Source organism: Crocodylus siamensis, chromosome 1 (assembly GCF_052110815.1).
Source record: "Crocodylus siamensis isolate JL-2025a chromosome 1, ASM5211081v1, whole genome shotgun sequence".
In the NCBI taxonomy this organism is placed as follows: domain Eukaryota; kingdom Metazoa; phylum Chordata; order Crocodylia; family Crocodylidae; genus Crocodylus; species Crocodylus siamensis.
Genome location: NC_143395.1, coordinates 299,138,422 through 299,162,231, shown reverse-complemented (window position 1 = coordinate 299,162,231; position 23,810 = coordinate 299,138,422). Strand labels below are relative to the sequence as shown.

Genomic DNA, 23,810 nt, shown 5'->3' with positions numbered 1-23,810 from the left:
AGCTATCAGATGCACTGGTAGCTATTTTTTACCCCAACAAAGGCTGAGTTTCTAATCATATCAAGTAGGGCAAAAATAAAATACCACTAGGATAATCTAATATAAACCTGGACCCACATAAAGAGAGAAGCAGTCATTTTTCTTAACCTTCTTTTGTTTAATTTTCTGGAAATTGCTACTCAGTTTCTCTTTTGAAAAGATACCCTTTCAAAAAGTTTTCAATATTTGCAAAGTTCTGCTGTGTTTGGTAGTTATTCTGGTATCTTTATAATACCTTCATCTTCAGTTATGCTATTGCCCCACAAGAAGATCCTGAACTGCTGTATGGGTTCTTTGCTTGTTTGTACTTGTACTTCTGCGTGTGAGCTGTTGCCAATAATATGTTTGAGGTTACCCACTATTTGCCTGCCATGTCAGAGGGTGCAGGTTCCCATGCAACAGCTGCATAGTACTGGCAACCTCAAGTAGCTGTTTACATCATTTGCCAAAAAGTAACTGACTTTTGCTAAGCTCATTTTTAAAAAATAAAAATTAAAAAAGTAAATATTGTATGTTCATGGACAAGTTTGTACAGGAAAATATATTTTCCTTTTCAGACCCTGTCTTGCCTGCAGGGGAAAAAGCCCTATACATTATCTTTGTCTAAAAATGGCAAAAATAAAAGATATTAAGAAATATTTATCAAACCTAAGTAGTGGCTGGCCTCTGAAGTTATTTTAAAACAGGACAGCAATCTAGCATAAGAGCTTAGAAATACAGGGACTGTTTTTCACCCTTAACTATAAAAAAAATTACGTTGCTAAAGCCAGTCTGATTCAGTATTTTCAAAACAAGAAAAGGAGTTTACAATTAATGATCAGACTACTTTGCATTTCCAAAGCATTCAACATCTTTAATTCCCAACATTCCTCTTAGGTTAAGTATTATTCCCATTTAACTGGCTGGGGAACTGAGAGTTAAATCCTTGCCCCCTTTAATCAATAGGGGTTTTGCCATCGACTTAGAAATGGGCCAGACTTTCCCTCTGAGTAGCCACTATTGAAAGGACTCCTTTCATGACTCAAAATAGGAACAAGGACAACCTGTACTACTGTGGTTTTAGTTCCACATCAGTATTTGAGCTTAAATGTGTGTGTGTTTGGAAAAGTAAATGACTTCCAAAACATGATGTTAAGAGATTCTTAACCTCCTCGTAATTAATCTAACCTCATTTGCTACCAAAGTAATTCCTTCCTTTTATTGTTGAAGAGCAGCATGTAGGCACGTGTATCCTCCAAACCACGGGTGGGCAAAATGTGACACACAGGGCAAATGAGACTTGCCAGGCCATTTTATCTGGCCCACAGAGCCTCTAAAAAAAATTTAGAAAATGAATATTTATCTACCCCCAGCTGCCTGTCAAGTGGCCCTCCATGGCTTGCCAAAACTCGGTAAGCAGCCCTCTGCCTGAAATAAGCAGCCCTCTGCCTGAAATAATTGCCTGCCCCTGCTCTAAACGACTTTTGGTCAAACCCAGTTCAAAGCACATTGTAGGGCTGAACTTGCTAAGATATGTATCATGATAAAACCTCAAGACTGTTACATTTAATAATGTTGGTGAAGATTGATAAGTATAAAGACACCAATTCTAAGGCTTGGATTTGCTCCTTTCAAAGAAATAACAAATGTAATATTAAGAATTGGAACCCTTCCTATACTTATATTCCTTTCCACAGGTCTTGCTTGCTCCAACAAATTGCCTCAGAGCATGACTTACTATTATCTAGGAACTAAATAATCATCTCCCACATCTGGTTAACTCTTTACCCGTCTCTTCCAAATCATTTTAAAATGTCCAATAAAATTATGTTTAAGTTCAATTGCCATGATATTACTCAAATGAACCATCCCCATCTTTCACTGTTCAGTGTCGCATATGCTGCCAGTAAGGCCTGTACAGCAGAGAGATTATTTTTCGTTAAGCTCTGAAAACAAAAACAATTCTTAAGTCTTTAATCCTCAAAGGTTTCCAGCGAAACAGCACTTTACAATGCATGAGAAATTCTGACACAGTCCGTCAAAAGAAAATGTGCTACTCAGAATCATTAAAAGGACATGCCTCATCTTTGTCTTGTCTGAAAGCTGTGTTCAAGGTGACTGGTTGCAAAGGTAGTTCTGAAGAAGCAAAATACCTGGGTGGCATTTGGTATCGCACCTTTTTCCAAAATCTTGTATTTGTTAAGTATGATTTCTGTGTAATATCTCCTTCCCATTGGATAGCTCCATGCTTTTGCTTAATGTATTTGATTGATTCTGGCATGTTTGTGTAGTCTATTGTTTTAGCTAGCTCAATCAAAATTACTTTAATTCCATCTCGGATGAGAGCATTGTACAAAACTAGCTGTTCTTCAGGAGAGTCCTCCAACAAATGGTAGCTTGATGTTTTTGGTTCTAAAACAATGATCAGTCTTCTGCTTTCTTTAATTGTTTCATCAACAACATTGACCACAGCTGTAAATATTTTAAGGAATAATTAAAACACACCAACTTCTAAAGAGATAAACATTTCTCTCTCCATTAGAAACAGATGTTTACTTCCCCTTATGCCAGCAGTCTTAAAAAAAGTGACAAAACCAATCTAAGCATAGGTACAGTAATACTGATATGGAAGTGCTTATGTGAATTTATTTTACTTCAGCAAAAAAGCAAAATCCGCATAAGCATGTTTATATTGTGTGATGTAACTATACTAGTCAGGTTTTGTTCATTTAAAAGATCATCCTTATTGACATGGTTATACTGTTACAAATTTAATTAAAATTGGCAATATAAAGTAAGACCTGACATTGGGGGGCAGGGGTTGAGTAACAGAATAAATTTTCAACATTGCAGATTAAAAACATGAATTTAAAAAAGTTAACAAAAATTAAATTACCTAGACCGGGGGTGCTTAACCCCAGCTCCATGGGCCAAATGCAGCCCACAAAGCCATGGCATCTGACCCATGGGGCTCCCCACAAGTCAAGAAATTTGGCGGTGGAAGAGTTGTGGCAATACAGCAACCCTCCCCTGCTGCCAAATTCCCAAACTTCAAACCCTTCACGGTGGGTCAGAACTAGATCAGCCACCATTCCCCACCATCCCATGGGTCTGGGTTGAGGCCAAGTCAAGCCCCTATCCTCCTCCTCTCAGCTGTTCAGTCTCACTGACAAGTAAGCCTTTCCTCCTTCCCCAAGTACTGCTCTCCCCTATTTTTTGGGCTAGCCTGGAGGAGCTGCTCCCAGGATCCCATATGCATTCTCTTCCCATCTCTGACCATGACTGCATATTCCAAAGTGAGTTGGGAACAGACTGCTGCCTAATGAAAATGGTAAGAACAGCACCACAAGGGAGCACTAAGGACAGACCTCAACATTGTCTATGGGATCAGGGAAGAATGGTATATCATTAGGACAGACAGATTAGGCAAGTGGAAGTTAACTTTTTTTTTTTTTGAGACGATTCAGTTAAGAGGCAAAGATGTACAAAATGTCAAGGTCCTGACTAAGATTCAGAAAGGGACTTAGGCACAGCAGAAGTCAGTATTCCCACACCTCAGAATTAGGCACCTAATTCTACAAATGAAATTTGCAAACCTGAATTAGGCACCTACATGCTACATATTTTAAACTGGGTGAGAGGGGCACTCTTAATACAATGAGATGGGGGAGTACTCTTAAACCATCCAATAGGAAGGCATGACGGGAAAGGTGGGGGGGGCTTTGAAATCGTGCCTCTCCCCTAGACTTGGACTACAATTAAGTACATATGTGAAACAGATTCACATCCCCAAATCCCCACCTATACTTGATAGCTTAAGGCTGCCAGGAGATGTTAATTTAGTCATATCAATAAGATCTAATTTTATCCTGGACCTGTATGAAAGGATGCATGATTTTTGGGATAAATCTCTCAGACCCCATCACATACGGCCAGACCTTTAAAGCTGCATCACGCAGCCCAATGACAGGCTTTAGACCTGGATCCTAGGCCTCTGCTCAGCCTGAAGGGGTTCAAACCCACATCTCCCACATCCCAGAAGAGTGTTAGTCTGGCCTGAAGATATTCTCCATCTCTCCTGTTGCAACTGGGCCACCATGCAGCCACACTTGCACAATTCACAGAGCCAAAAAGAGAATACAAAAGTGAGAGAGGCTGGTTCTGTAGCCCAAGAATAAGGGCAGTCACTATGGATTAAGCAGTAGGGAAGTTCTGCACTATGGTCTCTGTTCCCAATCCAGAAGTGATTGTGGCTGCTGAACTAAATGGTGGCAGCTGATAGTAGGCATGCTCTAAGCACACCTACAAGACTGGGGTCCTATTTGGACTCTGATGTAGGGCATCTAGTTTAGGAATCTCAAATATCTTTAGGCATACATTAAATGCCTAACTATTCAGCTCAGCCAAGATGAGCATGCACACTATGTGAACTGTAAGTACCTAAACAGATTTACCAGTATGTTGTGTGTGTATGGAGGGGGGGGGGGCGGGGCAGGGGCATTCCTTAGCTTATATCTACAGGGGTTAGGCAGCACTGTGAAAATATACCTGAGCTTTGTGTATCCATGCTAGCTCCTGAGTGACAAGGAGAAGAGCATTTTTGCCGAGAACCAGGGCTTATTAACTGGGTACGTACCGGAAGAATATAGGTGTAGCAATTCCAAGTGCAGGAGCTAGTGTGCGCAGAGTTAGCTCAGGTATCTCTGCACAGCACTACCCAGCTCCATGCACACATACTCTATGTTGGCTTGAAGTACATTTTGTGACTTACTTGCTTGGACTTAGGTGCCTGTAAAGGTATTTAGGCAGAATTTACATCCCTAATTTCCTTCTTGTATCTCTTTTGTCTGAATTGGAGTGAACAGTTCTCAGAACACAGCAGAACTACATGAGCCATAGAGAAGGAGGGAAAAAATTAAAAAAATAAAATAGACCGAAGAAGGAGTAAGGAAAGCTAGAAAAATCAAATCTGAAATTGAAAGGAAATAAGGAATCAGAAGCAAAAGATAAGGCTGCCAGGAGACAACAACTGTAGAGGGGACAGGACAGAACAGACAAATATTTAAATAGGGAGGGAAGCAAAAAGGAGGAAGAAAACCAGGACAGGGATTTCAAAATTTAGAGGAGGCAAGGTAGTTCCTACCAGGAAAAGTATTCTTTGCCAGTCAGATAGCAAACCTTGCATCAAAATGGGCTAGTCCTACTGCTGAGAAGTTCAGAAGGGGTGGGGGGGGTGTGGGGGGGGGCAAAATGTTTGAAACATGTGCCTCCCACACCTAGTACATGATACAATCTGTGGTTCTATGACCTAGCATGAAATGCTCTTGCCTTATTTTAACATCCAATAAATATTATGAGAAACTCAGTCATAGCTTTATTTTAAAAGACAATGATTTTCCATTTTACCTTTTCCTGGTAAATCATCTCTTCCAAATATAAAAAGTGTATAACCACATTGTCTCTCTAAGACCTCAGGAAGCACCCTGAGCACAAAGCTATCTGTTACATAGCTGCAGGTGACTTTGTTGGATTTTGGATATAACACATATGCATCATATATCTTCCCATCTGAAACTGAACAAAAAAGGATTACCATTAACATGTTTTTCCCCCCCCCATCACTTCTGCTTTAAAATTTTACTCCAGGAGCTATTTGGCTAAGACATCAAATACTCAGCATAGCTATGAAACAATCTATATTAAATACTTCAAGTGCAGTTAATTATTCAGTCAAGTATGAAACTGCCCAAATATGCTGTTTATTATCTAATATGGAAAAATACTAAGACTTACAAGACTGTTTCCTATCTTGATAGCCCCCCACTTTTTGTTCCAACACTGAGCAACTAATTGTCTTACAATGGCACCCTGTAAAATGCTGGTAACATCAGGCTTTTATTATATGATCTGGTCTGTAGTTGTGAGTATTGTAGTTAGAACACTTGCTATTAAAAATGTCCTCATTAAAGCAGGGAACGGGCACAGACAGAGACAGGTTGTGTTTCTATCAGATCTTCATACCCACTTATTTCTACATGTACAAGCCAGTATCTGCTAAAAATATACAAGGCCTTTCACGCTCTCTAATCAGGAGTACAATCAGTCCCAAATTTTCCAGAGGCAGACTCACTTTGTGCTTTCACATTTTGGCACCGGCAAAACTGCTCTATTTTTTTCCTCCACCCAAAATGAATCATCTTACAGTTCAAATTGTAAATTTTTCTAGCAAGCACACTATCTCTAATAGGTGCTTTCTGCCAATGTCTACAAGGTGACACTATTGTTCTTCAAATCCCTTCTTTTCCAAAAAAGTCAGCTACTGGTGTGGTGCTTGAGTGAGAACCTGAGGGAAACTATTTACACACAAAAATGTTACCCGATAGGGATAAACCAATTACTAGAGATCCAAGTGGAGGTGATGGGGACAGGAAGTAGGCTTGAGGAGAAAGAGAAGAGGCTGCACAGACAACTCAAGATTTACAGATGCTGAAGAGTATACAAGCAGATAACTCATAGAAGAACAGGACTAAGAGGAAATAGTGGTAAAGATTAGCTAGTGAAGGAGAAAGAGTTGAGGATGAGGTATGCTGCACTAGAGAATGAGGACCAGACAGCCAGTGAAGTGACAAAGAGGAAAAGAAGACCAACCAGGCTTTCAAGGAGAAAGGAAGAGACAATGGAGATAGCAAGGGACACAGAATCCAAGGAGATAAATGACAGAGAAAACAGTAAGACAAAGATCTGCACAGACACTGAAAAACAAAAGATAATCAGAGAATCACTCCAAACACAAGGAAAAATTAGGTTTTTGTTACTAAGGCTTCTTAAGGAGAACAGGCCAATTACCAGAGTGGATCCACAGAAGAGAAGCATGTGCTGTCTTTCTGAAGCAAAGATATAAGGTGCAGACTGGAGACTGAAAAGCTTCCTAATGGCAGCAAGGAAAAATTCATCAGCTGACCTTCATGTTGGGATACGAGACCAGATTCAACCATATTCCCCCTGGAATTGAACAAGGCCAACTCTATGCTCAGTTGATCTTCAGTGGAATCCTTTCATTTCCAAGAGAATAATGGCAAAGATACAACAGGATAATGAAGATCAACAGATGGCTCCAGGACTGTTGCTATGATGGAGTCTTTGACATATTTGATCACTGGGAAACATTCATGGAAAAAAGATGTACTCCACCTGAGTGGAGCCTTCTGGGATTCAGGTTAGTGCAACCAATAAGAACTTTAAACTGGTGGAAGTAGTTCAGGAGAAACTTGTATAAATCTCCATGCCTAGGTTTTAATATACACTAAAAGAAAAATTTGGATAAATGAGGATAAGGCAATGGATAAACGAATGGACAAAAAAAGACAGAAGGAAATAAAAGTGGACAACAAGCAGACAAACAGTATTAATTGAAGAAAATAGCAATTAGTTTAAACAAAAACCAAAAAAACCCAACCCCTTGTATTTAATGCAGACAGAAAATTAAATGAGGTTAGAGAATCACTGAAGTGTTTCTACAGTAATACAAGAAGCCTCACTCAAAAATAGAGAAGCCAGAACTTCTGGTGCAGGACATGAAACCAGGTACTATAAGGATAACAAAAATATGATAGGAGAGCACTCACAATTGGAATATAGGTACAGAAGGATAAACACTATTTGGAGAAAATGGAAATAAGGGTAAAAAATAGTAGGGTGGCATATTGCAGTAATGCTATAAAGAAATGACTGCATAAACCAAATACAAGCCATTTGGGTCAAAAACGCTTTGGGGAAGGATTATAAGAGAGGCTGTGTTGGTTGGGACTTGCAGTAGACCTCCTTTCCCCCTCTCCCTCTTCAGATCTGACCTGAGTATTACTAGGGTTCTCTAAAATAATTGACACAAATACTACCACAAGTGCTATCCTTATAGAAAACTAACTTCCTAGCTATAGGTTGGAAGACAAATGCTACTAATAATGGTAGCGCCCAAGTCTTCCTAGATGTAACACCTGACACATTTCTTCCTATACAAAGAACACAGGAACTACAGAAAAATCTGGTCTTAGAAAATAATCTTGGATCAAGTGACCCCCAAGCATTTTTAGTTTAAATTAAATGGAAGGGGAAAAAAAAAAAGTGTCTAAGCTTTTCCATTTTAAAACTGAGAAATTAAGGACACTAATGATGTTCTGAAGAGCTTCAGGACTTGAACATGGAAAAGGCTTAGAATCAAGGTCAAAATGAAAAACTGCCTAGATTTTGCATCTTAAGCATGTGCAAAAATGTCACCTCACAGATTTCATAGACATTAGGGCTGGAAGGGACCTCTGGAGATCATCAAGTCCAGCCCCCTGCCCAAAGGGCAAGAAGTCAGCTGGGGTCATAGGATCCCAGCAAGATAAGCATCCAATTTACTCTTGAAGGTGTTCAATGTAGGTGCTTGAACCACCTCCACTGGCAGGCTGTTCCAGACCTTGGGGGCTTGGACAGAAAAGGAATTCTTCCTTATGTCCAGCCTGAAACGATCTTGCAGTAGTTTATGACCATTCGACCTCATCATCCCTTGGAGCTCTTTGGTGAACAAACATTCTCCCAGATCCTGGTGGTCACCCCGATAAACTTATAGGTGGCCATCAGATCACCCCTGAGCCTGCGCTTTTCCAGGCTAAAGAGCCCCATGGCTCTCAGCCTGTCATCATAAGGTCTGCTTTCCTGACCTCTGATCATGCACATGACTCTTCTCTGGACTCTCTCAAGTTTCTCCACATCCTTTTTGAATTGTGGAGCCCAAAACTGGACGCAGTACTCCAGCTGTGGCCTCACCAAACGCCAGGTACAAGGGGAGAATGACATCCCGGGATTTGCTTGAGAAGCATCTATGGATGCAAGCCAGCGTTTTGGTCACTTTAGTAGGCGCAGCATCGCATTGCAGGCTCATGTTCATCTTGTGGTCAATGATGACCCCCAAGTCCCTTTCTTCTGTAGTGCTAGCCAGCGTAGCACTGCCGAGTCTATAAGGATGCTGCAGGTTTTTCTTCCCAAGATGGAGAACCTTGCATTTTTCGGTGTTGAACACCATCAGGTTCTCATCCGCCCATTTCCTGAGCCTGCCCACGTCAGCCTGGATCACTCTGTCTTCTGGCGTGGATGCTTTGCCCCACAGTTTGGCATCATCAGCGAACTTGGCCAGTATTCTCAAGGGGTATTAAGAGCAAAAACCACTGAAATGCAGGGGGGGGGGGGGGGGGAGGAAGACAGGACATTTTCTTTGCTCATCAACTATGTCCTAGAGATCAAAAGGCAAAAGTAAATTAAACAGTAAAAGTTTTTTAGCCATATAAATAAAAAACATGCTGTAGAATTGTGCTACTGTGAAGAGAAAAGTAAATAGAGATGATCTAATTATGGCACCAACATTAAATGAATGTTTTTTTCCTTGTTCCTACTAAAAATTGAGATATTGAGTGAGGGAGGGAAAGGGGCAGGCAAAGGCAAGATGTCTAATAAGAGTGAGAGTGTAGAAGAGAAAATTACAAAGGTGGAAGGAAAACTCAACAATCTTAGCATGCTGCAGCTGAGCCAACCAAATAATCTCTATCCTAGAACAGTAAAAGAATTGGCACATGAAATTAAAAAAAAGTCTGCTAAATGGATTTTTTAAATAAATGGTATCAAGTTATGAATGGTACCATATAATTAAAGAATAGCAAATATAGTAACTATATACAAGATTTTGAAGGCATGATTAGGGGTGAATGGAAAAATGGGATAAAATTCAGAAGAGTTTTACTAAGGGCAGACCATGCCAGACAAATGTGATATATTTAAGGATACAACTACCACTGTTTAGAAAATCAATTGATCAGGCGAACTAGAAAAAAGGGGGAGATTAGGATGAAAAATCTTAATTTGGGTAAGAAACTGTCTAAAGGGGAGATAACAACAGGTTATCAGGTTGTGCAGAAAACAGAACTATCAGACTGGAGGCATGGTATTAGTGATTGGTCTCATTTGATATTTTTATTAGTGATGCTGGATTATGCTAGTGAAATTAATAGCATTGTAAAGTTGGGAGGCATCTTCAAAACAAAGAAGGATCAGCACATTATACAGAAAGAATCAGATGAACTTGAAGACTTGCCTGGGATGAGATTTAAGAGGATGATGTGCAAGGTCATGCAGTTTGATACAAATAGGAAAAAAAAAAATTCTGGAGGTGGCTCACAGTTCGGAAGGAGAGAAGACTAGGTACAGAAGTCAGTCAGTCATAGGATGCTTAAGATGTAGCTATAAAAAAGCCAAGAGTCATAGGATGCATCAGCAAGGTATTGCTGGAAAAAAAGAGGAGAGAGAGAGACAAAATAATTTATACTTTTGCAAAAGGTGTGCATCTCTCCAGAATACCAGGAGACAAAACAGCAGAGAGGGAGAAAAGTTGTTTAAGCTAAAGGACAAAGCTCAGACAAAAAACACATAGGTGTAACTTAACCACAGATAAATTTAGGTTAAGAATCATGTAAGGTTGTAGAATAGCATTTCTATGCACTAGGGGAGCCTAACAGTTTTCATGATGGAGCCTTACAAATTTATGAAAAAAAAAAGTATGTGGTTGCCTGTATCAAATGACTCTGGACTGAGTGACACAGGGAAGACTCTTTGAAACCTGTGTTCCTATGAGAATTCTGGACTTTGGGTGTTACCACAATACAAATAATAAGCATAATTCATCAAAGTCACTCTCTCAGTGATGATCAGGTAGCTGGCAAGGAAGAAAGAAAAAAAGAAAAAAGAAAAATCAAGAACGCAGATCTTTCTTAACCGTGTATAACAATATGCAAGAGAAAATTGTGTCTACTATAAAAAGATGGTGGGTAGAAATTTAAACAACAAATCTAGTGCTTAATCTTTTTATTATATGTATTCCTAGCACAATGCAAGCACAGATTTCTCATAGTGGAAAATGAACTAATTTTCTGTTTCAGGATTGCTTCCTGATTCTCTTCCATCCTAAACAGATCTAAAAAAGTGAGGGAACCTCTTAATGTCTTAATAAATCCTGGAATTGTATGCCACGTACTCTATGACTACACAGACATACCTTCTTTATTCAGGAAAGGACCACAGGACTTTCGATACCAAAGCACAATGTCAATTTTTAAAAGCTTGTAGATTAATATAGCAACAACTATTAGCAACACCAATGAAAGGAATCCGCCAATCAAGTATCCTTGAATATTTCGAGCTATAACAAGGGAAAAGTATAAGATGACTCTTCAGCATATATCATTTTTGAAACATTAAAACAAATGCTATACAATTCTGAAGCTCTGAGCCTTATGCATTTTTCAATTTGGGCCATAATTGAATACATAATAAGTAATCCAATATCTCTCATCTCATCAATTATCCATGATCTTCTTGTATGTATTCTTTATTCTAAATTATTTGACAAAAGATGGCTGAAAAAAATTATAGGTCTGTTTGTAAGCAGTACATTGCATACGTTAATACCCGAAATTTAATCTGTTTTGACTGAACAGAAGTATGTTTTAATTTCTCGGTTGAAGAACCATGTCTTACGATCAAATCTAAGACATTATGGAATTTCTTTTAAATTTGCTATTTTGGTGAACATATCTGGACAGCAGATTCATTGTTCAGTGTTCCATACATATTGTTCATGCGTATATTGGCATAAATCTAAAACAACTCCTTTGATATGATGATGCAACCCCAGATTTATTATAATGTTATAAATTATAATAATATATTCTATAGCTTTATTTATCCATGTAATCATACTATTTTTTCACATTCCCTTTTCAATGTATTAATCATACCTTCTTTTGTAAATTTATTCTGTTCAGTACATAAATGCCTTACCTGGCCTTTGTAATACAATGTATGCTGCAACTTTGCCAGCATGACACACAAAGTGGTGTCCATAATCTTCATGCTTCACTTCTGTAATGTTCAGCCTCAGAATAGAGAGCATGTGGTCCGCAAAGAAAGTGTCTTCTCTATCAACAACAATAAAAGCGAATTTTCAAACAAAGAAAATATTCCTGGTATAGTGTTAATACACTTTAATTTCATGATTGTCTGAAATTTATCTGAATCTTTTCAAAGTATGCCGACAAATGGAGTCTAAGTAATAATTAATTATTTGTATTGTAGCAGCAGTTTGGACAGTTTCCAACGGCCTGATTAAACTAGTCAATGTACAATTTACTGTCAATAAAACAATGCCACTGCCCCCAAAACCTACAGTCAAATAGACAAGAATTCTATCTATGCTGTCACTGCCTAATGACAAAGATCAGGCAGTTACACACAGAGACATGGCTACTATAGTGTCATCAACTCACAATGTTATTGAAGGTCTCATAATATTTGGCATTTTTCTTAGAGTCAGCTCCTGCAATTAAGATATCCCTGAGAATTTCTGGCTTATAAAAGAATTCCAATCATCCAGTAAAAGAAAAGCTTGAAACATTGAAAAGTGTATTCCAAAAGTTCACAAAATAGAAGGCTAAAATAAATCAATAAAGTAATTGGTTCTTTTTATCTCACGATTTTTTAACTAGTTTCATGCTGTTTTAGATGTTCAACTCATGATTTTAGAACACTTGAGCTGGCAATTGCACTAGCATTCTCTTTTGTCATACAAACCTATTGGATAGATTTGCTCAAAAGAACTCCTGCACTTAACTTAGGATTCATCCATACAGCGAAACCATGCTAAGAAGTGCCATATCCTCTCCAAGAGCACTAGATCCTAAAACCAAAGCATGGTAGCCATAAAAGTGCACTGTCAAAAAAACCTTCCTGGTGTCAAAAAACCCCCATCACACTGCTAATTAGCAGTGCAGCAAATGCCTGCATGTGCAGCACCACAAACCATGTGTACACATCTGTCCATTGTTTTGTGAAGCAATACCTTCTCCAGTACCGTATTACTTTTTTGTTAGAATCAATTATAAAATTTAGTATGATTTCTAGGAAATCACAGAAATAGGATTTATCATGTAAAGCAAAAGCAGTCATTAAAAAAGTCTTAAAGGTTTCTTTTTACATTTTAACCAGTGATCTACCAATAAACATTCTGATAGGCTAATATACTTACTGATATTCCTCTCTTATTCTTTCGTTAAAAAAATAATTGACTAAAGAATTATTGAATTTCCAGGATATAGCAATTGAATAATCTTTGAAACTTGATACATTGCATTCTATGACGAGACTGGACCCTGGAGAAGAAAAAAAAAAGTATTAGGAAATGGCAAGAACACTAATTCTGCATAAACAAGTTTAGTCATGTGACCAACAGTAAATATTTAAAAGGAACAAAATAAAGAGTTTTCAGAATTGTGAAACTTTAGCACATTCCTCAGATCATCAGTTGTTTTCTTCACCAGAATTTACCTGACATGTTACAAAGAGCTCACTGACTTAATTCTTCTAAAAGATAAATAGTTGATTCTGTTCTGACCAAAATCATCATCGCTTCTTAAATTCAACACATCTATGAATAAAGTTATTTTTTCTCTTAAATTACAGCTTGAAACAACTGGCTCTGCAAATAAAAGGCAAATACTGAAGCAAAACAGTACACACTTCAGTCAGAAGCTTGAGATAGCTCTAGCAGATGAAGAATGACAAATGCAAAATATTTCCATCCACAAAAATTGAGACTTAACTATACAGAATCTTGACAGTTCCCACATTTGCCATCTGACCTAGATACAGTACATCAAAAAGGCCAAATCAGCCTTGCAAAAAGATTCTAAGTGCGCTGGACAGACCTTTACTGCAAAACTAATTACTACATTAATTGAAAGCAGAAATCCAGAACCACTTACATAACACTAAGCACATATAAGATGACTTGCCCTAAGAATTTATAATCCATACAATAAATACACAAAGCAAGGGAAGATATCAAGCAAAAAAGCAGAATAAATTATGTTTGTTAGCAACACGATATTTACTCAAAAGTTATATGTAGCAAAGAATTTCAGTTTTTGAGTCTCTAAGAATTCATCTAGGTGGAGGATTACCCTTAAAAGATGACCAGTAAGGGACACCACATGGGCTTGCTTGTGCCTTTCTTCTTTCTTTGGAATATAAAAAGGTGCCTTAAACAAACATTTTCATTGAGCATTTGAGTCACAAGATTTTTCTGCTTGTAATTTTTACCTAAGAAATTCTAAGAAAATAGGGAAGATAAGACATGACAAATTCCCTGGACAAGTACAAAACTGGTAGGAATAAGACTCCCCAGGTAATTAAGGGGAATCTGATTAAGGCCCAGGCCAGCAAACAGTTAGACATGTGAATATGTGCTTGTAGAATTGGGACCTAATTTAACCAGGACGTGTAAAGTTGTTGTGCCTGCCTCTGATCAACTCTTTAGGTAAAACAACTTGTGAAAATGTAAAGATCTTCATTTAAAAATCACCAAAACACAACCCTACAGCAAATTATTGCCTAGATGAAAGAGTTCATAACACTTACCTGAGTTTTCCAGTAACCATACATACAGAATAACACAACACATGACAATTTAAAGGCATAAAGATGCAACGTAGGGTTTAGGTTTTATTTTTCAGCTTGAACCCATATAGAATGATTTCTTCCTACTCATTAAACAAGTGGCAAACCTTGTTGTATGACCCCCTCACCATGAGAGGATTCAGATGTACACCTCATACTTCCCAAGAGAGTGCCATAAATCACCAAGCTATCCAATACTCAGAGGTTGCATTTACATGTAAAATTAATGCAATAAAATCTAGCACGTATCATGCCAGAATGTATTGCTCCTGGGTGCTACATTTACATGTGCACCCAGGACTGTAGCACACTGAGACAGGTCAGAGCAGCACCAACTGACAGGGTCCCAGGGAAGTCAATCTACCAGTTGAGCCGGGACAGAGCAACACGTTGCAGAGGGGCTACCTGCGACACGTAGGTGCTGAAGTGTGGTGCTAACCGGCAGCCAACCCTCACACTGAAGTACCCTGGTGCCCCAGCCAGCCCCATCAGCATCTACACATGCATTGCTACACAGTAAACAATGCCACCACAGGATAGTACTTGTATTTACAAGTACTAATCTATGGCAGCATATATTAGATTACTGTGACCTAATAGGGCCACACATATAGCTGTCGAGCTAATTAGGCAACTCTCCAGTAAACGTCTCATGTAGACATGCCCAGGGTCACACTCCAGCCTTCCTGTTGAATCTAGGCCACTGGGCAGCCAAGAACGCAATGGCGCTAAAAAAGGAAACAAGCAGAAGGGAGACTGCCTCTGTAAGCCTAGTGGTTATGGCACTCCATGATTAAATGTAAAATTCAGAAATGGACATTTACGTACCTTGGTTAAGAAACAAAAACAACCTTGAGAGCAAGGACTAGAATCTAGTTCTTCCCCTTCCCAGGGCAGCACCTTAACCAAACAAGATCTGACCCTAACATATGACATATGGTTTCATATCCTTTCCAAAATGTTTGTTATAATCATGACGACTGTGGATATTCTTATCTAAATAAATGTCCCAAATATTTTTTTAATCCTACTCAATTGTTGGTGTTAATGACTTCATAGCAACCAGTTCTACAGTCTAAATTACACAGTCCATGAAAAAAAAATATCAACTTTGAACTGGCCATTTTTAACTTCCATGTTAAGCCCTTGTGTTATCGGAGAGAAAGCTCAATCTGATACACTTTCTCTATACAATTCATTCTTTCTATACTTTTACCCATCTTCAGATTTTGTTGCCATCCATGAACGGCACGTGCCCCCAGCATGATGAGCGCAGAGCTCCCGCACATGTCAGCGTGGGGTGGGGGGAAAAAAGAGTGGGGAGCGCCGCCAAGGGTCAGTGACCACCCACAGGTGCCACTGGCGGCAGCGGCAATCGTGGACTACCCAGACACCACCGGTGGGGTCAGCAGCAGGGTGGTAAGCGGCCATTGCCCGCAGGCGCGACCAACAGTGTTGGCAGCACCTTTTTGCAAGGTGTGCACCACCTCGCTCAGGGCATGAGCATGCACCCCCTACCCGTCGCCCCTGTTGCCATCCAACCTGGGCATCTCCCATATAAAAAGCAATAGCTCTAGCAAAAACTCTTTGACTCATCTTCTTTAATAGGGCTAACTTAAAACAGAGTGGATTTTGAAGAGCAATTGGGATTTTTCATTTTCTTTCTAAAGTAAATGTTCCCAGCCTCTTAATCTCTCTTTATTTGACATGTTTTCCATATCTCTAATCAGTCATTGTCCTTACCTACAGTCATACTTAAACCTTCTTCTTGCATGTTACTTGATCTTCTATAGATGGGTTAACACACACCAGTTAGATCTTTTTGCTGTTGCTGCTACAACTACACACAAAGTCCTGCCAGAGCCTCAGCCAACTTAGCAAACCAAGAAATATGGGCAGGGGTTATGCTTATTATAGACACATAAATAAAAATGAATATAGTAAATAAATAAATGGAAGTCCATTGATTTGGGAGAATATGGAGGAAAATTCCAAATTCAAGAAGTTTGAAGACCACGGTAAAGGGATCATGCATTGACACAGATAATATAATCTTATGTAATTGCACCATCTCTGATTTTTATGACACTTGACTTACCAAGTTTAACTTCAATTGTATTGTTTCTTGGATAAAGAACCTCAGTTTTCTTCTTTGCTGGGTTCTCTAAAAACATGAAGACATACACAAAAATATTATCAGAAATAATTATCAATCTGAAAGCAACTGCAGAGAACCAGTTTACCGTCTAGTGGCAGGGACACATGTACATTTATAAAGTGTATTGCAAAAGAGAAAAGCCCCACATAAACTTATTTGTTCTTTTAATCTGTTGCAAGGGAGCAACAAAGTATACAATCCCAAAATGGTTTGCTTTGTCTGGTTTGAAAAAAACAGATCTAGAAAAAAATTGCACAAAATTGAGAAAAAGACACATTGTTACAGTATGCTAAACCTCATTAACCCTTCACTATCATAGCTCCATCCCTTTTGGTAACAATATTCTCTTTAAACTCCAGAATTAGAAAAAAGGAAAATAAATCTGTTTAAATACTAGAAATACTTACAGATATCTTAATACTGCTCTTTGTAGAAAATTCAGATAGATTTTTCAGAAAATGCCTGGCACATACAGCATCCATAGCAGTGCCAAACTCAGGCTAATAAAGCCTTTATACCAAACTACTCCCTTACATCTTGCTTCTTAGTAGAAAGGCACATGCAAAAGGACAGTTCCTTCCCCAAAGGGCCTTACAATATACGTAGACAAAACAGAAAAGGATGGAAAAGGAAGAAGAAAAAACTTGTTCAGTCGTACAACAGGTCAGTGGCAGCCAAAGTCTTAATGGTCCCCCATATCCCAGACTACAATGCTTCCCTATCAGAGGGCACAGTCAGCATTCATAACACATTTTTATGGAGCCACACGTCAGTGAAGCAGTCCCTTTGGCCCCCATATCCCTTGTATCTATACAATTTAGAGTTGGAGTTTGGCAACAGGGGTGTGTCAAAGATCAGAGTCTTTGATTTCAGATGCCGATGGCAAAAGGTCAAAGGCTAGCATGGCCTATTTTGTAATTATAGTTTCGCACCATTACCCCTCTGCAACTTAAATTTAAAACACATGCACAATCACACATGGCCGAGCCAGCATGAAACCTGAGCAGGCAAAGAAAGTCTGTTCACAGTCATGACTGGCAATCCTTTAATTATTCATGCTTGGCGTGCAGTGATAGGCCACCCTGCCAACTATAACTTTGAAAAAATTTCCACCCAAAGTGGAGAACTCCATGCACGCCCAGGAGACAGAGTCAGCAAACTGGCCATTCGCGGACATCTCCCCGCCACCGACTTTCTTCCTGGCAAACCCCATCCCTGCCGGCTCGTCCGTCCTTCTCATCAAAAGCTCTTGGTGGTCTGCGGAAGCTTGCGTGAATCACTCAAGACCTGTACCAAGCAAGTTCCTACCCCACACTACAATTGTTGGGTAGTGTAACGCCTGTATGCTGTAACTAAATAAGCCAACTCTTCTTCCTACGCTGCAACCATCGGTAGCGTAAGTAAAATAAACTCTTATCAGTAACCAAAACGCTTTCAGTCGCCTGACTCCTACTCGCCGTTAGTACCCACCTGTCCAACTACTGGTCCCACCTGCGCCAAGCCAGTCGTGCTGAACTAGGCTTGTGGGTCAAGGGGTGCACCAGTCTTTGGGCACGACAGGGTGGAACAGGGAGAAAGAGAGAGGCGACTATGGCAGCATTACTGCCATGGTTCACAGATCTATGACAATTAACCATGCCTACTGTCCAAATTTCTGGACCCATAGGGAACTCTTTTCCTTGCATAAAAGGCACACCCCAATTTTGACAGTTGTTTTAGGGGAAAGTTACTGGTTTGGTTACATGCAAGAAACTACAGTATTTCTTAACAGTTGTCATATAGGGTCTAGCTATCCTATCACTCATGCTTCCCTAAACATTTCTGATCAACTTCACTGAAATATTGCAATAGTATAGGCATTAATAACAGCCCAAACATTTCTTTTTGTATCCCAAATAATCCCAGAATATTTGACAAGCCATACCTATGCATACACGCACCCAGATAATGTGTGTGTACACACACCTCTTTTTTTTTGGGGGGGGGGGAAATGCATGTGCATGTGCACACACACACAGATACACATTCCTCCCTCAAAAATAAAATGTATTTAACTCAGTATTGGCAAACCAAATGATCACAAGCCATAGATCTGGCATCAAAATATTCATAAAGTTAGCTTAAAAATCATGAGATTAAAGAAAAAACCCAGCAACAATAAACCTGGAATTCTTTTTATCTACGTTTTCAACATTTTCAAATAGTCTTCTGTAGTCATAAGGGGTAGAAAGTTTAAGTTGTCAACAGGAGATTCTCACAATCAAATGATGCAAGGGGTCATTGAAAGAAGATTAAAAGTGGGGAAAAAACCTCCACATCGAATACTGGAAGGCATTAGCATCATGATTTTAAGTTGCTGGACTGCATATCACCCCCTCTCAACCAGTCATTACAGAAAGAATGATAGGCTATTAAGTCATTCAACACAAGTTCCAGTCCTCAGTTTGCTTCAATTTCTCATAACCTAGGCTACCTCTTTTTTATCATCCATATGCCTCTAAATTGTTCTACATTATTAAGTCATTTTAATATGGAAATAACAAAACTGAAGCCTGCCTGTATTCACGTGATCATCTTTTATATTTATGGCTGCAGTTAAGGAGGTTCAGAAGTTAAACCATAAGGCTAGGGACAGACATTCAAAAAGCCTGAGCCTGAATTGATTCAATCTTTTCAGGTTAGTCTAACCTGCAAAGCTTGAACCAATTTGAAGGTAGACAGACATTCCTCTTTCATTCCAGAAATGCAGGCACATGCCCGCAATGACCCAGGCTAGAAGCCAGGGGGTGCTAGAGCAGCCCTCCCTTCCCCTTCACAATGCTAAGCTGAGGGGGGGGCATGGCCAGACCTTGACAGGATGCTTTGATTAGGGACAGGTCCATCCCCACCCCCACAGAAGAGAGCCAGCAGGGAGTTGATAACAGAGCACTGAGTTACACAGCAGGGACTTGTTAGCATTTAGTATCCCATCAACCAAAACAAAATCCTGTCTCAATGATTTCATAGACATTAGGGCTGGAAGGGATCTCACAAGATCATTGGGTCCAGTCCCATGCCCAAGGGCAGGAAGTCAGCTAGGGTCAAAGGATCGCAGCAAGGTAAACATCCAAATGTTTCTTAAAAGAATTCAGAGTAGGTGTTTGCACCATCTCCGAGGGGAGTCTATTCCAGGTCTTGGGGGCTTGGAAAGTAAAGAAGTTTTCCTCATGTCCAGCCTAAAATTGTCTTGGTGGAGTTTGTCTCTCATTAGTTCAAACTCTTCTTAAACAATTTTTCCAAGAAAGAAACAGAGGGACATTACCAGCTAATTAGCTCCCAAAAAGCCCTAAGCTGACACTGTCCTGTCTGTGATGTGAGAGGCAGGACAAAGACAGACCATAGCCAGCATGTGGTCTGCTGGCTAATGCTGAGAGGTGTCTGTAAGGCAGGAGGGGAGGGGGGAATCCCTGCCTGAGCAGGGAGTTGTGAGAGTAGGGGGGAGCAGAAGAAAACTAGGCAGACATTTCTGTCCCTGCCATCTCCGCCAGAGCTCAGAGGGGTGGGGCCAGACCCGCTGGGCTTGAGCAGAGAACAAAACACTGCCCAGCAAAGCATCTGGGATTCTGGAGGTTTCTGATTCAACTTAAACCAGGAAAGGGTCTGGGATAGGCACTGCATAAACTGGTTTGACCCAAATCAGTTAAGTCTGATGCTACATTTAACCAGATTTTTTAATCTCAAACTGTTTTCAGCCATTTTCAAATTGGTTTATGTGTACTGAACATCTGTTCTGTTACAAGTTTAAATGAGTTTCTGATCACTTAAACCAGTTTGTGTGTAATGTCTGTCCCTAGCCCAAGGGTAAGAACTGGAATGGTTGAGGCAGAGACCAAGCTGAGGGCCAAGATCCAACATTTGTATTTAAGACAGTACCAGAGATATGGAAGCAAGGAGTCCAAACTATAGAAAGTAGTTAGGCAGGAACAGAGCAGGGGTTAGGAACAAGGCTGATGTGGGAAAGAGAGCAGGAGTTAGAGACAAAGCTAAAGAGTGATCCAGGACAAGTACTGGAGCCTTTGTTAAAGCAAGAACCAGGGAAGGTCAAGCAAGGTTTGAAGGCAGACAGGAACTAGGCAGAGCTGCAGGTTTGTGAAAAAAAAATTGAGCAACCAACATTCTTCTAGTTTCCTCATCTCCTGTTCTGCTGGTTCTGATGATCAATCTGGTTGTGAGGTTGCATCAATCACCCCAGGCCCACTAGAACAGGTGTGGAGTTACGGATGGATAAAAGTAGCAACTGAGAATGAGAGGGAGCCGAAATGAATAGAATAGATTAAGTGGATGAAGGGGAGGAGAGAATGCACTGCTTCCCTCCGATTTTTACAGTTTTCAGTTAGAAGGTTATGCAAGCAGGCAACTTTAACTGAAACTAAATGCAGTATTTTGTTTGGGAGATTTTGCTGCTTTATGTACCAACACTGACAGCTGTTCCTATGCACAGGTACTGGGCAACACGTATTTGGATGCTCTGGATGGCCCTAAAATATCCCATGCTTGCCTTCTCTAACCCACTCTGCATTCATCCAGGATACCTGCAGAGTTGCATTCCTTTTGCTTTAGAGCACTTCCCTTCCTCCACATACTTGCACCTTCTCCATACCCCGATTGCTCTGATGCAAAGCACACAGCACAATTCCAACACTACCATTTGCATAGGAACCCTTGAAAACTGTACACATATCCCCATCTTAAGACAAGACTCTATTATGCTATCTACTCAAAACATGAATCTTCTTACATGTTGGTTTATTTCCTAGCACTGTAGTGAGGCCTCTATTTAGCACCAAAACAGAAACAAAAGTACCAATGGAGTTTTTCGGTTATTCTGGTTCCCTTTTACGTCTCAAAATTACGAAAGAATTAGTAACAAATGATTTTCAGGTGGCTATGTATATGTATAGTGTTGCATCGAAGAACACAACAGGGACTTACCTACAACAGTTACATAAATGTTTCGTGAAACATTGTATTGTTTTCCCATATAATTATATGTTGCTTGACATAAGTAATTTCCTGCATCTTTTCCACTCACATTGGTTATTATAAGTTCATCTCTCCAAGGTAGAAACCTTTTGTCTTCAAATAGGTTACATTCCTGAACACAACAAAAAGTATTTGTCAAATCAGAGGAAGAAAATAAAAATACTGTATAAAGAAAGAAAAAAAACTGAACCTCAAATATTCCTCGCCTTAAATGGAGCAAGGCCATTTCATTTGTAAGGTTCAATATGAACCTTACAAGGTACTGTTTCCCTGATTATACACTATACATAGCCTGAGTTATCAGTAGGTATCTTGGTTTTAAACTTCAATAAGCTCTGCCAAACCACAGGCATCCACCAAGAGCATGCTATAGGATGAGGGCTCTGTGACTAAAAGTGGTGCTTTTGCGGGTACCTTCAAATCATGTTAAATTATAGCTATGCCTCAGACTACCGTGTTCAAGAACGGGTGCACTATTGCGTAAAAAGTATTTAAGGCCACCTGTTTTATTCAATAGGGAGGGGGAGCTGAAACCACTTTCAGAACAATAGTATTCTATTCCCCATATGTTGCATAAGCAGTTAAACTAGTCATACCCATCTACAGTATACTATAATATTTTTACCAGGGCTTAAGTTCCCTCACATTTCTGATTTTCCAGTGTTATGGACTTGTTTGCATTTTAGAACAGAAGTCAAACTTGCTATTTAAATGGCACTACTGGGAGACTGGACAGGAGATCGTTTTACACTGAATATGTTCACACCATATTAAAACATTCTCAGCAACAATCTTAAAACTCTGAGAATCATAAGCCTGTTTACAGAAAAGAAAAGTTATGCGATCTAGCCCCCCCTCTTACTCATCTAAACATTACCCAGCATAAACAGAGTAGACACCGCAAGATCTTATACCTTAAACCAGTGCACAGACCAAATATTTTTCTTATCTCTGAAGTAGTAGAGATCAGGACACACAATGCTTGCAGTTGATGTCTTTAGTATATATTGAGTATAGGAAAATTTCTTATTGTAACACAAACCATTAGCAATTTTGAAAACATTTATATTCAAATACATTTTGTTGCAGCTCGTTACATTCCTACAATGAAAATAAAGTAGCTAGATTAGTTGTAATATATTTCAACTTTATATTCTTTTCTTCTAGATAGCTAGCTCTACTTGGTAACTTCCAAGGAAGCTCTGAGATCAGACTGGAAAGCTGGGAATGTAGCTCCATCCAGAAGGAAAACCATTCTGCTTCGGTACATGAGAGCTCCAAAACAAAAATAATCCCTCCACTGGCATTGTCCTGACAGTCATGTCCCTAATACATTCCTAGACCAACTAAAACAGAAAGGATGTGGTCATGTACGATATGGCACAAAATGTTACTTGTGCTTATGAAAAAATTAGAGAGCCATATCCTGAGGTGCAGCTGATCTGCTCAGAAGACAAAAATATGTGTGTGTGTGTGCGTGTGTGCGTGTGTGCGTGTGTGCGTGTGTGCGTGTGCGCGCATGCACGCACACAAAATGGCAGCATGGATCTTAAACCATATTAAATCTGTAGAATGTTAAGCAGTCTTAAAGTTAGAACATGCTTTGAGCACTTCCATGTTCAGGGTCAATACTGTTTCTTACCTTCACGGCTGACTTGCCACAAGAGTGCTCATGAGCAGGGCATGGCCAAGAGCCAGGACACCCGAGCTCTATGCCTGTTCTGGGTGGGAGGAGGAGGAGGTGGGGAAGGGAGATTGGGAGCAGTGCATCCTTGGATACTTGAGGGCTGCATATTGCTCATTTGATCTCTGTGGAACGGACTGAAGTTACCTTAACACAAGCTAGGTAGCACAGCCCACAGTTAAACCTCCCCTGAAGTTGTGCAACTCTGAGGTGCTCAGAGAACACTTAGCATGAGTTAATAAAGCTTGAATGTGCCCATAGCACGGTCCCCCAAGGGCAGGTGCAGGCAGGGAAAACCCCCCTGCCCGCTGCCACTACCACTTTTGGGGGCTGGGCTCAGCTGGGAATAGCAAAACAGCTTGGCTGGGGCAGGCAGGAGAGGCTTTG

At 39.8% G+C, this 23,810-nt stretch overlaps 1 protein-coding gene across 1 annotated transcript in view; it reads right to left on the bottom strand.

Annotated features, from left to right (window-relative positions):
* Positions 1 to 1,977: 1,977 nt before the first annotated feature.
* Positions 1,978 to 23,810, bottom strand: part of LOC149874681 (interleukin-1 receptor-like 2) — a 31,629-nt gene continuing 9,796 nt past the window's right edge. The window contains exons 5-12 of the mRNA XM_090020682.1: positions 22,654 to 22,840; positions 21,689 to 21,851; positions 16,658 to 16,723; positions 13,130 to 13,253; positions 11,887 to 12,023; positions 11,102 to 11,245; positions 5,425 to 5,592; positions 1,978 to 2,490 (exon numbers count right to left, since the gene is read on the bottom strand). Coding sequence (XP_089876808.1) covers positions 2,072 to 2,490; positions 5,425 to 5,592; positions 11,102 to 11,245; positions 11,887 to 12,023; positions 13,130 to 13,253; positions 16,658 to 16,723; positions 21,689 to 21,851; positions 22,654 to 22,840 — 1,408 coding nt within the window. The 3' untranslated portion in view covers positions 1,978 to 2,071. The remainder of the gene's footprint in view (positions 2,491 to 5,424; positions 5,593 to 11,101; positions 11,246 to 11,886; positions 12,024 to 13,129; positions 13,254 to 16,657; positions 16,724 to 21,688; positions 21,852 to 22,653; positions 22,841 to 23,810) is intronic.